This window comes from Ictalurus punctatus, chromosome 11, assembly GCF_001660625.3.
Source record: "Ictalurus punctatus breed USDA103 chromosome 11, Coco_2.0, whole genome shotgun sequence".
Taxonomy (NCBI): domain Eukaryota; kingdom Metazoa; phylum Chordata; class Actinopteri; order Siluriformes; family Ictaluridae; genus Ictalurus; species Ictalurus punctatus.
This window is the reverse complement of record NC_030426.2, coordinates 12,382,214-12,399,283: the sequence shown is the minus strand read 5'-3', so window position 1 is coordinate 12,399,283 and position 17,070 is coordinate 12,382,214. Positions and strand designations below refer to the sequence as shown.

Here is a 17,070-nt window from a genome sequence, read left to right as displayed (position 1 = left end):
ATATGATCATATTTCTTTGCCCTGTTCAAGAGCCTTGCAGCTGCATTCTGTACCATCTGGAGACAACCAAGTGATGACTGAGGAAGACCCAAGTACAATGAATTACAATAGTCTAAACGTGAATATTGATTTTAGTCCCTTGACACAATTTTACACAAGTTTACCAGTACTGCCAAACTTTATGCATTTTTCAGAGGAGCTCCACAAAAACATCAGAGTACACTAGTACTCTCAATAAATATGCCAAAAGAGCAGTATTTTTCTTCCGAATTAAATGAGAGATGGCTCTTGCACTTAGTTTTATGACTAATTGCAGGACCACCAGGACGGTTTTGGAGCTTAAGGAAGTAGAATTTTTATCGACATGAGTATTATCGCAGTGCAAGAGCAGTCTTGCTGACGTTATTAGCGACTGTACGAGCTCTCAGAGAGGTGAATGATTAGGCAGTGGAGCAGACACTGAGGCAATAGGCTTTTCCCTGCTGCTACAGTGGAACTCTTCCCTCCCACACTAACCCTATTCAGTATTCATGCTCCAATCACCAGAGAACTACTACTCAATGCAGGGCTTTCCTTTACTCTTCAGAAACCGTGATACATTAAATTACAGAGTTATGCATGTGCAAACTCACTTGCTCACTCATCCTTGTATTTCTAGTGTGTAGTTATGAAAATGCAAGCACACAGAGTACTGTGCAAAAAAACCTTCTGATACCCTCTTGAAACCAAATGTTATTTGCTGAAACAACTCCATATAATCATTAGAATAAACAGAAATAAACATGACTCTCATTTTTCATTGATGCAGTAACTGTTAGATGGGGCAGGGTGTGTGAGGGACATGCACACAAACTCATTGTTTGTAATATAACACTCTATATTTACTGCATAAAGTGGGTAGCATTGCCACCTCATAGCTCGGGAGTCTCCGGTTTTAATCCTGAGCTTGGGTTACTGTCTGTGTGAAGTTTTCCATGTTTTCTTCATGTCCATATTGGTTTCCTCAAGGATCTCTGGCTCCCCAGTACCTCACAAAAACATGCATGTAGGTGAACTGGCTGTTCTAATTACCACTAGTTGTGAATGAATGTGTGAAAGTGTGTGTGGTGCCCTGAGACGGACTGGCATCCCATCCAGGATGCATGCTGATCTCAGATTCAGTGTTCCCAGAATAGGCTCCAGATCCAGCATGACCCTGACAAGGATAAAGCAGTTACTGAAGATGAATGAAAAAATTTATTTAAAAAAAAAAATTAAAAATTGTGTATTATGTTAAAATGGACTGAATGAAAGTGAAGTAAATTCTTCCAAGCTTCATAATGGACTAGGTTGCTGTCCAAGACTTCTGTCCAAGTAAATGATTTAATACCATATAAGGACTTCCACTCCAAATAAGTTTTAATATGTTTGTAGTGTGTTTGGTGAAGTAATAACAGCAAGGTTTTTACCAGTCAGTAATCCTCCCAAAAAATACAACATGACAAATCAAATCCTGCTTATATTCTCTAATTTATATTTTTCCATTTTTCCAGCACTTCTACATTATTTTTGTAATATACCTGAAGACGATGACAGAGCCACCTCCATGACTCACCCTAACCTGCCGACAGGCATCAGCACACTTCTCACCAGCTCTTCTTCTGAGATACTGCTACCCTTATAAACTATTTGTCTTTCTACAAAAAATGTTTACTCTAATGATTCTGACATATTCTTAACAAGGATTTAATGAGATTTCTTCTAGTCCCTTACCAACATAAGCTTTAACTATTGTTCATCGTATGCATAGAGTATTTATTACTGTTTATTCATTTTATTTATTTAATGTTTGTTTACGTTTGTTAATCTCTTTAGTAACCCCTTTATCCCGGTCAGGACTATGGTGAATCCAGAGTCTGTCCTTGGAGGGCTGTAAGTGAGATGGGAACACACAGAGGACAGAGAGGACACAGAGCACCATGTATTCTTTTACACCTTGGGGCAATTTAGAGTCACCAATCTACATACCTGCAAAGTTTTTTTTTTTTGAGGTGGGAGGAAACCAGAGAACCCAGAGGAAACCCAAGTGGACACAGGGAGAACATGCACAGAAACTCCATGCAGAAAGTAACCTGAGCTCAGGATCGAATCATGGACCCTGGAGCTGTGAGGCAACCACCATGCCACCATTGCTCTTTTATAACATTCCTTTTTCATGCAAGACTCTGACTTTATGTTCATTAAAAGCATATATACACCTATTTATTTGTTAAATTTTTCCAATAGTGCATGTGATTTTTTGAATCATGTGCTGCTGGTGGAATTTAAGAAATATGTTGAATGGATGAAGTGCCTCAATAAGACGTTCATCCAGCCATTGTATATATATATATATATATATATATATAGGCTTTCTTGGAAAATGCAGGCATTCTTGTTACTTTTATTGTACGTATTTATTTTTAAAATGTATAGTAGTGCTACGGTATATGTGATTTTCACAAACAAGCACTAAAAGGCTGTCCCCAATTTGCAGAGTACTATATGTTCACTAACACACACAAAAGCTTATATTCTAACTGACATTCTTTCAAGGAAACTCATGCTCGAGGAAATCTGTCCTTTGAGTACTGTTCTGTTCTGTGCCTCTCCCATTGAGAATTTTTTTTAAACCACATGGTTTCTGAAGAAGACTAAGACATGTGAAACCCAAAAATGAGTATGCCACAAGGAGTTAACCTCATTAAGATGGCTTTATTTGCACAATTTCAGCTATTATTGTAGAAATGCTGAATTATTTATACCTGCATACTGCATTATTTACACTTGCTTCTCTAGTTTTATGAGGAAATGTCTTTATGTGTCAAACCCCTTGGGCAATATATGTTCTTATTGACACTTTAAGTATAAAAGTGTTTTGTGAGCTATTTGAGCTAAAAGATGGCCATAGGTTAAATGATTTTGGCTTTCAGTTGTACTGTAAATGCTAGATGTAGATGGATATAGATTTCTCTCCAGGCTGTGAAGCAGAGTTTTCCTAATAAGATTAAAAACACTTCTCAGATTCTTAATGAATGTGCTATCAGGTATGTAATAATAAAATATTCTAATAACTGTTTTTATACCTCAGCTAGGGGGTCTCTTGCCCCTCCCCCTACAGTGCACTATGATTTACTGAAAGACTATTTATTGACGTGACAACCTCGACCCAATCCCCAAAACCAATGGCTAATCAATGACCACTCATAAAGCGAGGGCATTTTTTCCCATCTTGTGAGCAGTTAGAGACATTGGAGTGCAATACAATCATGGCCTGCAGGTTTTAAATGATCTTATAGTTTGATCACAAGTATGTCAAACCAATGAGAGTATGGGAGGGAATTTTCCTGGACAAGGAAGGAGAAACGAGAACAGAAACAGTCATTGCAAAGGCCACTCCAAACAATGGACTTGTGGGATCAGATGATCTTTCTTGGAGATCTCTTTGGGTGAGAAATTTATGAGTTTCATCTACACTCAGCTGCATCAAGAAAACAACCAATTACAAAGTATCATCGAGCCTGAGCACTGCAGCAATTCTGGGATTTTGAAAGTCTTGTCCACTTGGCATTACTGCATATTATCTCAAATTGGCACCACAGTTTTTATATTTGACTTGCATTTTAGTTTATATACGTACTTCAGCTCGCTCTAATGTTAATTTCATATTTACTGATTAATTGTTTAAAGTTCTAGCTTGTTATTCAATTATCCACTAAGAGTTTAAGTAGTTAATTGATCCCATGCATCCATTTTCCGTACTGCTTATCCTACGCAGGGTCATGGGGAGCCTGGTGACTATCCCAGGGGACTCGGGGGACACCCTGGACCTAGTGCCAAGCCTTCACAGGGCACAATCTCACACACACACTACGGAAAATTTATAGATGCCAATCACACTAGGGGAACTGGAGGAGGAAGCCAGGGTACCTGGAGGAAACCCCTGAAGCATGGGGAGGACATGCAAACTCTGCGAGAATCAAACCCACAATCCTGGAGGTGCGAGGCAGGCATGCTAACCACTAAGCCACAGTGCCCACTGCTAATTGACTTATGCAACTTAATTTGTATTAGTGGACAAATGGACCCAAACCATGCCAGCAAAAAACCTTCTACAGCATAACAGAGCCACCAGACCCCCTCACTGTAGGGGTCACCATTAAAGCCTGTACTTTTCTCTTGATGTAGCCAAAATATGCACTTGCCCACTTGTTGAAAATGTGGTGAAGGATTTCTTATCTGACTATGTAATTTTTTCCCAAATATTTGTGCCTAGTTTTTGCACCACTGCACTCTCAAATGTGCAGACCATCTTTGTAATGAAGGGTTCATGTGGTGTCTATTGACAGTCTGATCACCTCCTGCACTGACATTCTCAGTCACCTAAAGAGCATCTGCTATTCTGATATTCCTTGCATAAACACGCTATGGCAAAAGTTATTGCTTTTAACCACAATTTCCAATTTCCCTATTCACTCATGTCCTTCACAAATGTCACTTAATCACTGTTCCTGATGCAGCGCCTGCATATGTTCCCCAGAAATACGTTCCCTCTTTCAAAGTCAATTAGATCTTTTCCTCTTGCTATCTTGATACAAAATTGAGATCAGTGGGATGTTAATTGCCTAATTATATCACACCATACATCTGTCTGGAAGCATCTGCACCCCCCCCCCCCCCCCCCCCCACACACACACACACACACACATTTATTCAGGCATTTCCTTTAATTTGTCACCCAACTGGAGCACCCGATTTCTGATGCAGAGATTAAATAAGTGTAACTTGTCGCTCACTCATGATGTTACTGACTAATCTCAGGAGCTCATAATCTTCTCTGCCACATAGAGATCTTACACTGACATCTTATCTTGGTTCCTTGAGACTCTGTGGCTTAAGATTTGTGGCTGTTGACATGACATAAAAGCTGCTCCTTGCCATCATCAAACTCTTCCTCGTGGGAATCAGTCATCCAGTTTATGCCTCGATGTTGGTCATTTCTCAGAAGAGTCATGTTCCTCTCAGATAAAGAGTCCTTCTTACATGAAGTGTGTGATAACACTTTTGACCACATGAACAGATAAGCTTATGTCCAACTAGCCAGTTTAAGAGATTAAAAAGAACCTCCCTTCCCAAACACACACACACACACACACACACACACACACACACACACACACACACGACTGTGAGTGTCTGCCATGCCGGTGAAGTGATTTCTATTAGGACCAAAGGGGTTGGTACTTCACAACAAGATAAGAGAATGTTCTGCAGCCCCAGTGAAGTTCTGAATTATTTACAGTCAAGAATCTGTGCCCTCTACTGCTGCTTCTCATAGTGTTTAACACTACAGCTTTTAGTCTTTATATATGCTACTAGAGTTGTAACAACAAGATTTATATGCCTTTGCAGGTTTACCAATATAACAATAAACTATTGATAGAATGTTGAGGTTAATCCATAACATCGCCTTCATTTAATGACTTGTTGTTTTGTTGTGTATTAGGCTCACATAGGATACATTATTAAAAATGATTGCTGCGTGCCCGTGTTGGGTCTCTTTATAGTGTTTTTCTGTTACTCATTCCATGTTATCCAGACATCAGACAAACACAATAATTAGATCGCAGATATGAAAAATATGTTAAAAAAAGATAATGAAACAGCCCTATTGCACCTTTCCTCGAACACTTGTTTAAACAGTCCTAGCTGTCACAGCTTAAAGCACTTTACACGATTACACTACAGCAAGAGTATGACACAGTTTTAACAGCTCATTAGCTTGATTATTAGGTTATTTTTCTTTTGGGAAGTCAGAGTGAGCACATCCTGCTTTATACTGTGCGAACACTTTTGAAATTTGTTTGATAGTGGGCAGGATTGTGAATGAGAATAAGAAGACCGGGCTGATGGCACGAGAGACGTTTTGGAGGTCATCTATAAGAAATAAATATTTATGAAGTATATAAATAAGTACGTGTATACTGTTAATAACAACGTGAAGGAGCTTCCAATGCTGTTTGTTTAAAAATTGTATCAGTTTATATCACACTTTACTACTATACATCAGTTCGTTTAGAAACCAGCATCACACTTAAATAGACTAGAACTAATTCTTTGGACCCTGACATGCCCATAAAACAGGGAATGGGTTTTACACTACTTACAGTGTGAGATAGCATCAGTCTGATTGTTTCTCTGTCTGATCCTGAAATCTCTGACTATTTGCATGATGCCACAGAAAAGCAGCTTCCTTTGGACATGTCAGTTCTGACATAAGACAAACCTGAGCTAATGAACATTTTCAATCGCATTGAAATTTTCTAAATAGTATCATCATTTCTACTTAAATCACGAGAACGTCAGAACAGTCTTACCTGATGCGTGTGTCACATGGGAAGATCTCGAAGAGGTTGTTTTCAGTGTGTGTGTGTGTGTGTGTGTGTGTGTGTGTGCGTGTGTGTGTGTGTGTCCTGCGGCTCCTCAGTGATGCTCAGCTTCAGGCTCGCGCATGGAGCTGGCTCCGGTGGGAAGGATGGGTATGGAAATGTGCGCGTGGAGCTGTCCACGGTGCTGAGCCGCGCGATTCCGCACTCTCTCTGTGTGCACGCACGCGTAGCAAGAGCTTCGAGGAATACTACTGATTAGCGCGTGAACGTTCAAAAAATGAAGCTATTCCAAAGGCATATTACTCAACTCTGACAGCCTGCTCAAATAATCTAGACAGGAAGAAAACTATAAGAGAAATGTCGAGTCTATCTCCCGAGAACAAGGTCTGATGATTCGGAACAGGAGCGCATGTTTGCGCGCGGCGAGCAGGAGAGGACGCCTGAGTGCGTGCGCAAACTCCGGACGGTTCCCGACCGCACTGACAATGAAATGAATATATAACTCTAATAAAACACCGCTCATATCCACACAATCTCTCCTACTGACTTGGTTCGTATGGGTTACCGGACATTCAGCGCGGAAAAGACCTGAAATGTTCAGGTCAGTGTGTTCCTATGGAAGCTCGCGCGCGGAGATTGGCTACTGATGCGTCTGACTCTTCCTCACGTCTTCCCTCTGAGCCGCGAATCCGAGCGCGTGGGTTTTGTTAGAAGCTCAGGCATAAGAACACTGAGACTCGTTCGTCAGAAATTCGCCAGGAGATCATTCCCATCGCACTTTGGGACGGAGGACAAGTTTGGACATGGCACTGATGGAGATGCAAAAAAAAAAAAAAAAAAGCGCGCGAGCTCCCGTGAGGCATGAGCCTAAGTCAGAACATAGTTAATGATTCTCACTTCTTGTTGTACTAGTGATAGCCTGTATAATGTAGGCTGTAAGTCCTAGTACAGGACCCTGACCTCATGATCCCTGCGGCCCTGCTTGTGACCTATAGTCTAAAAAGCATCTACTGTAAGTGTACATGACTATGGCTGCTTGCACACAGCTGGAACTAAAAAATTAAGTTTTGTGCTGTCTTGAAGATTAGTGGTTAGCATGCTTTCCTCACATCTCCAGGGCTCGGGGTACAAGTCCTGCCTCTGCTCTGTGAGTGGGGAGCTTGCATGTTCTCTTTGTGCTTCGGGGCCTACTCTGATCATGAGAAAAACATGCTCCCTAGAGGCATGAGCCTAGGTCAGCAAGCTGACTTTCATTTCCAAATTGTCCAAATTGTGGTGTGTGATTGTGGCCTGCAATTGGCTGGTCCCCCAATGAGGGTGTCCCCAACTTTGTGCCCAATTTCCCTGGAATAGGCTCCAGGCTCCAGGATCCCCCCACGACCATGTGTAGGATAAACAGTACAGAAAATCTAAGGATGGATTGAAAAAGTTTATGGAAAGCTGCTTTACAGACTCAATAATCAGAGAAGGCCAGCAGTGTTTACTGTATAGCTGTCCAGTGCATTATTCATACCATCGTCATTAGTTTATAAACAAGCTACCACTACACTCACTGGCCACTTTAATAGAAACACCTGTACACCTGCTCATTCATACAATTATCCAATCCGTCAATCATGTGGCAGCTGGTCAATACAGATGTGATCTCAGTGATTCTGATCTTGGCATGGTTATTGGTGCCAGACAGGCTGGTATGAGTACTTCAGAAACTGCAGATCTCCTGGGAATTTCCACACATAACAGTCTCTTGAGTTTACACAGAATGGTACGGAAACAAACAAAAAACATTCAGTGAATAGCAGATCTGTGGGTGGAAAAACCTTGTTAATGAGAGAAATCAGAGGAGACTTCCTTGGGTAGACTGGTTTAGAGCCGACAGGAAGGCTAAAGTAAATCACATAACCACTTTACAGCCATGTTGAGCAGAAAAGCATCTCAGAACACTCATCAAACTTTGAGGCAGAAGGGCTACAACAGCAGAAGACCACATCGGGTTCCACTGGTATCAGCCAAGAACAGGAATTTGAGGCTGCAGTGGGCACAGGCCCTCATTCATTCATTCATCTTCAGTAACCACAGGGTGGCAGTAAATCTGGAGCCTATTCCGAGAACAATGGGTGTGAGGTGGGAATACATCGTGGATGACATGCCAGTTCATTACAGGGCACCACACAAGCATTCACACTTAGGGAGAGTTTGAAGTCACCAGTTCCTTTCAATGGGGAGAGGAAACTGAAGAACCCAGAGAACATCTGAAACGCCACACAGACAGTAACCCGAGCTCAGAATAGAACCAGGGACCCTAAAGCTGAGAAGTGGCAGTGCTATCTTGCAACATGGTGGCACAGTGGATTAGGATGTTTGCCTCACAACTCCAGGATTGGGGATTTGATTCCTGTCTCTGCGTGTGTGGAGTTTGCATGTTCTCCCCATGCGGTTTCCTCCTCCAGTCCAAAGACCTGTGTTGTAAGCTGACCGGCCTCTATTAATTGTCTGTAGTGTGTGAATGGGTGTCTGAATGGGTGTGAGAATGTGTATGGTTCTACCCTGCGATTGGTTGGCATCCCATCCAGTGATCCCTGCCTTGTGCACCAAGTCCCCTGGGATAGGCTCCGGGCTCCATATGACGTTGTGTAGGAGAAGTGGTACAGAAAATGGATGGAGGGTGGGATAGATCCCATGCAATATGAGATCGTTTTGGTGTATATGGTGTATACATGGTGTATAGTCATATACAACACTTTTCCCAAATTTAATTTTCCCAAACGAATTTTTCCCAAACTTAAAGTCATTACTGGTTTAAATTCTTTTCACCTCTACAATTGTTAGACTGTAAACAATAACAGCACTGAGCCTCTTCACAAAATATAACAAAAATTCCAGGAAGGTTAGAGATATTTGTAGAGAGAGGATCTTTGACCCCTCCTTTATGTAGAACATTTCATTGATTGTGTTGTTGCAATCAGTCAGTGAGATTTTGGATGTGTGTATGGGGTTTAAAGCCCATTTTGCCACCAATTTGCCCGGAAATGCCCTAAAATATCAGTTTTCTGAAACGGACAGTTTAAAAACTTTTCCTATTATGGTCATGTTTAATACAGAGGATGCGGAGGTCATGTTTGAGGATGACCCCAAGCAGTGCAGCCTGGAGATTGCTGAGATTGCTTAGGATAGTACCTCTACCGCTTGAAGTACCATGGAAATGGTTTTGGACCTCAATTCCACATGGACATTCTCACTGTGGTTGCTGGGACTACAGCTGCGGCTATGGCCTTAGGACTGCAATTACCACATACAATTTTGTACTCAAGTCTACTTTAGTGAACAGTGGAGTAGTTCAACAAAGATGTCATATAAAAACCATAATGAATTTTCTTTTACTTTTACACTATCTGTTGTTACCCAGATGAGGACGGGTTCCCTTTTGAGTCTGGTTCCAGTCAAGGTTTCTTCCTCATATCATCTTAGGAGTTTTTCCTTGCAGCCGTCGCCACCGGCTCGCTCATTAGGGATAAATTCACACACTTAAAATCTGTATCTTGTGTTTATATGTTTCTGTAAAGCTGCTTTGAGACAATGTCCATTGTTAAAAGAGCTATACAAATAAAATTGAATTGAAAGTTTAATGCTACTTTGTGTGCGTATATACCCTTATCCAGAGCAACTTACATTTTGTCTCATTTTAAACAAATGAGCAGTTGAGGGTTATGAGCCTGGGGGTGTGTATATATTTACATCCCCAGCAGTGATGGAAACAAATGGATTTTACATGTGCATACCAAGGACTCAGAGGGAATCAATTTCACATGACAATGCCCAGTTTATTGTGTGCTTAGAAACTGACCTTTTTACTGGAATCACCAATACGAAATGCATCAATCTTCCTCCATTCAATCAAACATGTTACTTTACTTACTTTACTTTACTTTAAAGCTTCAATGTCCAAACTGAAGCTGTTAACATAGCTGAGCACTTGGAGAGTGAAGAGCCCCTGCTGACACAACCACCAGGCATTTTCAACCCATTGCGTTTCTATGCATATAAGCTGCCGCTGATTACACATTCATTAGCTACGAGTCCCACTGAGGTAGGTTGTTGGATAATGATGTAAATATTGATTATAGTTGGAAATCAATACTCGGGACATCTTCAACGAGGATCAAGATGAACTGCTGTTTCTCAGTGATGGAGTGCTGCCATGGGAACAGTGGAGGTGTGTGAGCTCATACTGAGACATAACACTGTTCTGTCAATGCCCCCAGTGTACAGCTTACACAAATCGATGACGTTTTAGCGACAAGTTTAAAAAAAAAAAAAATTCTTTCCCAATTTCAAATGTGCTTCTTGTAAGAAGTAGAATGGTTTCGTAGGAATGATCGACGATTTCTTTTGTTGCAAAGTTTGAGGAAACGTATCAAGTGGTAGTGTGAGGACAGTTACACAGCGTGTAATCCACCAACCAGCCTTTGTTTTTATAAGCTTTATACATTTGTACCTTCAAATTTACAGAAGTGAGTAAGGGAAATAGATTTAAAAAATTATCAGTATCATTTGAGTGAAATGACTCGCATGTTAAACAAACTACACAAAACTTGTCAATGATGTAAATTATAGTCAAATCTAGACTATCTAGAATATCATAGAATATCTGGTGTGGCATGTGCAGAACATTGCTTAAAAAATAAAGAAGCATACTATTTAAAAAATAGAGACTAGATTATTGTTTTATTTCAATCCACAGTTTGTCCATAGTTTTCTAGGAGGATGTTAACAACAAACACATCTGGCACATGCAGAAAGGATAGGGCTATTTTCGTATGGAGCTATAACTAGTTATGGTGAAGTTAACAGTCACAGTGTATGCGCACACACGCACACACGCACACACATACACACACACACACAGACACACCACATTTACCTCCCTTTAACTCCGTTATAAAACACTTGACTAGAAAGACATACATAACCTGAAAATAAAAGCAGTTAATTAATCACTGAGTAATCAAATCTTACATCATTGTCTACATATAATTTGCTCTAAAAATACATGTTTGGTTACATAATTTGGAATTATTATTTAGAATTCCCTTAGAGGAATTCCCTTTCATTTTACATTCCACATCAGAAATAAGATTATTTCAGTAGCACAAGCTTTGATTACACTGTAAGGAAATACATTATTTGTGTTTGGTGTCATTAAGTTATTGCCTCAAAGATGCTGAAACAGGTGATTCACTGTGGGAGAAAAGGATTTCCTTTTTTTCAAATAACTGGCAGCTTTTATGAGATATTTTATGAGATATTGGACTAGAATCAGTGAGCTGAGGAAATGCCTTCATTTTTTGATTTATTTTATTTTTTATTTTCTGTTTGATACGTAATGTTTATGTGACCTGCAAGAAGACCGCCATGTGTTTATAAAAACTGCCGAAATGTCACATTCACCAATTTATTATTAAACCTCTGATTACATATGTTAAGACTTTGCCTAGGTGACTAAGAAGCCCCTCAAACAGAAAAGACAAGAGAAAGAAGATTCATGAACTACTTCACACATGCACACACACTCTATCCCTCATTACTCTCCCCTTCATTATCCCCTCTTTTCTCATTGTCCTCCACATGATCCTCCTCAACATCTTCCCTTTCATTCTCCACTTCCTCTATGTCCATGTCCAGTTCTTCAAAGGATGAACCACTTCCTACAGACTCACTGGAGCCCTTGGCCCCCTGGTCTCCTTCCTCTGTCTGAGAATCTGTCTCATCCAGTGGTGGACTCTGCTGCATCACAAGCAAGGAGCTCTCCGCCATCTCACTGATCTCAGTGTCTGCCTCCATCACCGCTACGCCGCTCTCCGATGTGCAGCCTTCACCTGGAACAAGATCAATAGAGTTTGTTAGATTTAAGACAGGCAGCCAGCAAGAAATTGGCAGTGTGGCTTAAGGTTGCGCATGAGGTGTTAGAGAATTTATAAGGGTCAGACATTTCATGGGCTACTGAGGGAGCACTGTGAAAACATCCATTACACAACATCACAGCCTATTAGTGGAAAACTGGATTAATTCTCGGTGTAGTTGTGAATCTCTGGGGTTTATAAATGACACACGTTTCAGATTTGCAGCGTTACCATCTAATATTGAAGGTGTAATTGGAGAAAATGTTAACTGAGACATGGCAGGTGAGAGCTGTAATTGCCAAGCAATGTAATAATTGAGCTGTAACACCCCTCCGAGACCATTTCATGCCAAATATTGTCAAAAAAAAAAAAAAAAAAGAACCCATGGAACTTTCAACTGTTACAAACCGAAGACTCTAGTAGGAAAGACAGGACTTGTGTTAAACACCTGTGCTTCACCTAGAGAATTTCTTTCTTCCCTGACACCAGGGAGAACAAAATGTACTCCAAAGTGATTTGTAATCAGCCAATTATCACATCCCAGTCCACCGCTACTCCTGGCTGGTTTATTAAGTGCTCTGCTTTTCTGGCTCACAAACCACCAGCCCAGTCTGTTAGCTTCAGCTGTTTCTCATCAGCTGAATGTACAGACGCTCCATTAAACTAAATCATTGCAAAAACAGTATTCAGAGCCTTATTTTTAGCGTGCTGCTATCGTTATCGAGGCTTTGCTGGTTTTTATGTGTCTACCTATATACGTTAACCTATTACTAGTGTTCCAACTCACAGCCATGCACTGATATCGATTACAATCACTGATCTGGATTCGGTTCAAATACACAAAATCTACAATGACAGTTAATTGTTTTGTTGCAATCAATTCATTCTGACAAAAGAATGGAAATATTGTCACAATGCCATACAGTTATTACATAGTGATTTAAGTAGTATACAGTTGTGGCAAAAGGTTTACATACACCTAGGTTAAAGATATTCATTTTAATTTTCCCACAATGCCACACATTTTACATTACCATACATTTGTTCTGGCAAGACAGTAAGGGCATCTACTTGATTCAAATCAAAGGTAATTTCACAACAGATTTATTTCTGCTTTAATTTACTATATCAGAATTCCAGTGGATCAAAAGTTTACATACACTAAGTCGACTGTCTTGTCATCTCTTCAAGCAGTCTGAAAGATTCCAGAAATTTCTGTAATATAATTAGGAGCACACTTGGGGCTATATTTAAAGGCCTATCTTCAGAACCAGTACCTTTTCCCTTGATACTATAGGAAAATGCAAGCACCTCATCAAAGACCTCAGAAAAAAAAACATGCTGACCTCCACAACTTTGGTTTCAAACAACGGAAGGTACCACGAGCATCTGTACAAAAAAAAAAACTGCATGTAAATGGAAAAATATTGGGAAACACAGACATGGTGCCATTCAGGAAATTGGCATAAATTAATTTCTGGAACTTTGGTCCAAAAGGTTCAAGTGAACCCTAAAACAACAACAAAGGAATTTGTGAAGGAGCTGGAGGCATCAGCTACTAAATATGAACCACTAAGCACCACTAAGAGAGTCCTACATTGCCATGGCCTGAAAGGCTGTTGCACAAGGAAGAATCCTCTACTCCAAGATGATCATAAAAAATCAGACTGAAGCACGTGATCACCAGCTATTTTGAGAACTGTTTGGCCATGATGATCAGCACTAAGTATAGAGATAAAAAGGGTGAGGCTTTTAATTCAAAGAAGACAACAAAGTGAAAGTATCAGAGTGGCCATCATCCTGACCTGAATCCCATAGTAAATTTATAGACTAAACTGTAAAAGCATGTCCGAGCAAGGAGGCCCACAAACATGACTGAGTTACACCAGTTCTGTCACGTGGAAGTGTAAATTCTGGTAAAGTACTGTGAGAAGCTCGAAGAAGCCCAACCCAAAAGGTTCAAATTTAAGCAATTAACAGGCAATGTCACCAAATACCATGTCAACTGGTGACACCCAGGGAATATGATATAATAAATATAAGCTGAAATAAATCTGTCTATTAGCTATTATTTTGAAATGACCTCTTAGGGAAATAAGGTAGATACCCTAATTGACTTAACCCTGGAAAAGTATGGTAACATGAAATGTGTGGAGATGTGAAAAATTGAGTTTGACTGTCTTCAGTCTAAGTACAATTTGCTTTCAACCTTGTGTGTGTAGGAAGAATCCATCTTTCACTGATAGAGAGCAGTGGTTTTGGCCTCTTGCCTCTCCCTGTCGTTATTACTTTACAGGTAGAAGAATGATCCCTCACTCTCACTCATCCCGCTACCCTCAGCAAATCAGTTATGGCACGTGAATTAAGCCAAAGCTCTATCCTCATTGTCTATAAAGGAGGGGGGTGGGGAAATAGGCACAGCCATGGTGAGACCTTTTCAAAACTGATTAAGAAAAGCATCTCAGCACATCTTCCATCCTTCTATATGAGCTTAAATGTCATTCGCATGCAATGAATAGTCACAGAGAAAGCTGATTGGATGCCCTTTATATGGCAGTACTAAACCTCTGGTAATAGCATGAGGTGAGGAAAAGCAAAGATCAAGATATAAGAGTCACAAGGAAAGAAGAGACACTTCTTATTGTTTTAATATCATTCTGAGGAAAAGTTTATTACACATCTTCAGGAGATCATTAACCCTGAGGTCAAAATGACCCAGTTTAAATTTTTACCCAAAGCAGAACCATACTATAAATACTTTTTCAAAATGAAACTTGATGTGATTGCCTCACGTCCTCTATTAAGCATAAAAACAACACATTTTAGACAACTCTTGGTGAATCTGATATACCCTTATTCATGTTTATATTATACATGTTAAATCTGAGTCATTTTGACCAGATTTCAAAAAGTGTTGAAATTTCAATTGACACCAACTGCTTTTTACAAAAATAAACCAAATAGGTGAATTCACTCTATGCTGCAACACCTCCATTCTAATTCACACTCATACCTGATCACACACACCTGCTGGTAGCAGAAGTGGTTTTCTGTCTTTGCTGTTCTCCAAAAACATTTGGGCATTTGAAATATTCCATCTCAGCTGCCCAAAGTCAATATGACCTGTGAACCATACATCCACTCCACAGCAGTGAACAGAACAAAATGGTTAAATCTCCCTTCTACATTCACCCTGAGTTTCTACTTAAAAGCCATGGACTCAGACTACAGTGTAAGACCAATTTTGTGAGGAACATTTCAGCCATGAGACTGAATTAAATTGGGTTGTTCAGCTCTTGTGAGTTGCCTGCACTTGTTCTGCAGCCATGGTCCTCTTGAGGGCCCAAGCACAGCAGACAGCTTTGTTCACAGCTTGGACAACAAGCTCAAAATATCATTGTCACATCTGCAAAAGGTCACTGGGGACTAGGGTGTGATGCCAAAAGAGTGTCCCCAAGTCTCCAGCTCTCTTTATCTTGCTTAATCTTTTTGGCTCATGTTAATAAGCCATGCTCATTCTCATTATCAGTTTCAGCGCTGGACAGCTCCTGACCTGCCAGAGATTCTGTCGAAAGTGTTCAGAAAGAACGACACCAGGGATTGAGAGTCACTAAGCTCACAAAAGGTCTCACATTTGTATGAAATCAATTAAAAAGTAATTTAATTAACTCATGCTTCATACCACAATGAAATCTTTAGATACTGACGTCTTGAGGTAGGTCTCTGGCAGAAGTATCTGGGGCATACTTGAACTTTCGGACATTCTTCTTTGCAAAACTATTGGAGCTCATTCAAATTGCAAGTAGACTATCAGGGGACTGAGCTCCTCAAGTCCCTCCACAGGCTTTCATTCATTTTCATTCAGATTAAGGTCAGGGCCCTCACGGGGCTAAACTAGGATGATCAGCTTTTTGTTCTGTAAATGTTTTTACTCTGGCAACATCAGGCATGCTGAAAGGTAAATCCTTCAACTTTCAGGTTTCAGAAGTTTTTTTCCCCTTAAGAATCAGTGTTATGTACCATCTAATACTTCTGGGAATCAGTGTGAAAGAGAAGTGTATATATATATATAAAAAAAAAACTTCTATGCATGTTAGCTAAAATTGCAATGGTGTTAACTGAATGCTCAGACATTCTTCAATAAAATGTAGCCTTTTGTCCACATACCAAGTTTTTCTGTCCAGATATGAAAGCCTGGAACATTGACTTCATTTAAAAATGAATTAGTCTCTGTTTTCAGCACCCGGTTGAACTTTACTACAAGCGCAAAATCCTGTATAGATCTTCTGAAAGCCCATTAAGCCTACAATTTAGTATTTACACAGTAATGTGCATACAAAGAGACCTGAAATTATTCTGTACTAATCATAATTACTTTATAATTATTTAAAGAGTAGAATTGGCAGTTATTATGTGTCATTTGGAAGGCAAGAAAAATCTTTTAATTTACTATTTCTGTTACTAAGCAATATGTGTATGCATCCAAATCAGATATGATAGCTTTATTTCTTATGGTTTTGCGATATGAAACAGTGACAACAGGGACATAACAGATTAAACCTAAACTGACAAACCTGCAACAGTATTCACATGTCAGGGACGTCAAAAACATTTTATGAAAAAAAAATTGAAGTGAAATAAATAAACAACTTATTTATTTCTTAATCAATTCTTTAATTAAGAAAATAAATAAGAGGTTTACAACAACCAGAGTTGGAATTAATCTGCCTGGAAGACGACGCAAGTGTATTTTACTGCTACGA

The 17,070-nt window shown here is 39.9% G+C and overlaps 1 protein-coding gene across 1 annotated transcript in view; it reads right to left on the bottom strand.

Annotated features, from left to right (window-relative positions):
- Positions 1-11,113: 11,113 nt before the first annotated feature.
- tex264a (testis expressed 264, ER-phagy receptor a) overlaps positions 11,114-17,070 on the bottom strand; it is an 81,880-nt gene continuing 75,923 nt past the window's right edge. The window contains exon 4 of the mRNA XM_017479879.3: positions 11,114-12,283. Within this exon, the coding sequence (XP_017335368.1) occupies positions 11,979-12,283 (305 nt within the window). The 3' untranslated portion in view covers positions 11,114-11,978. The remainder of the gene's footprint in view (positions 12,284-17,070) is intronic.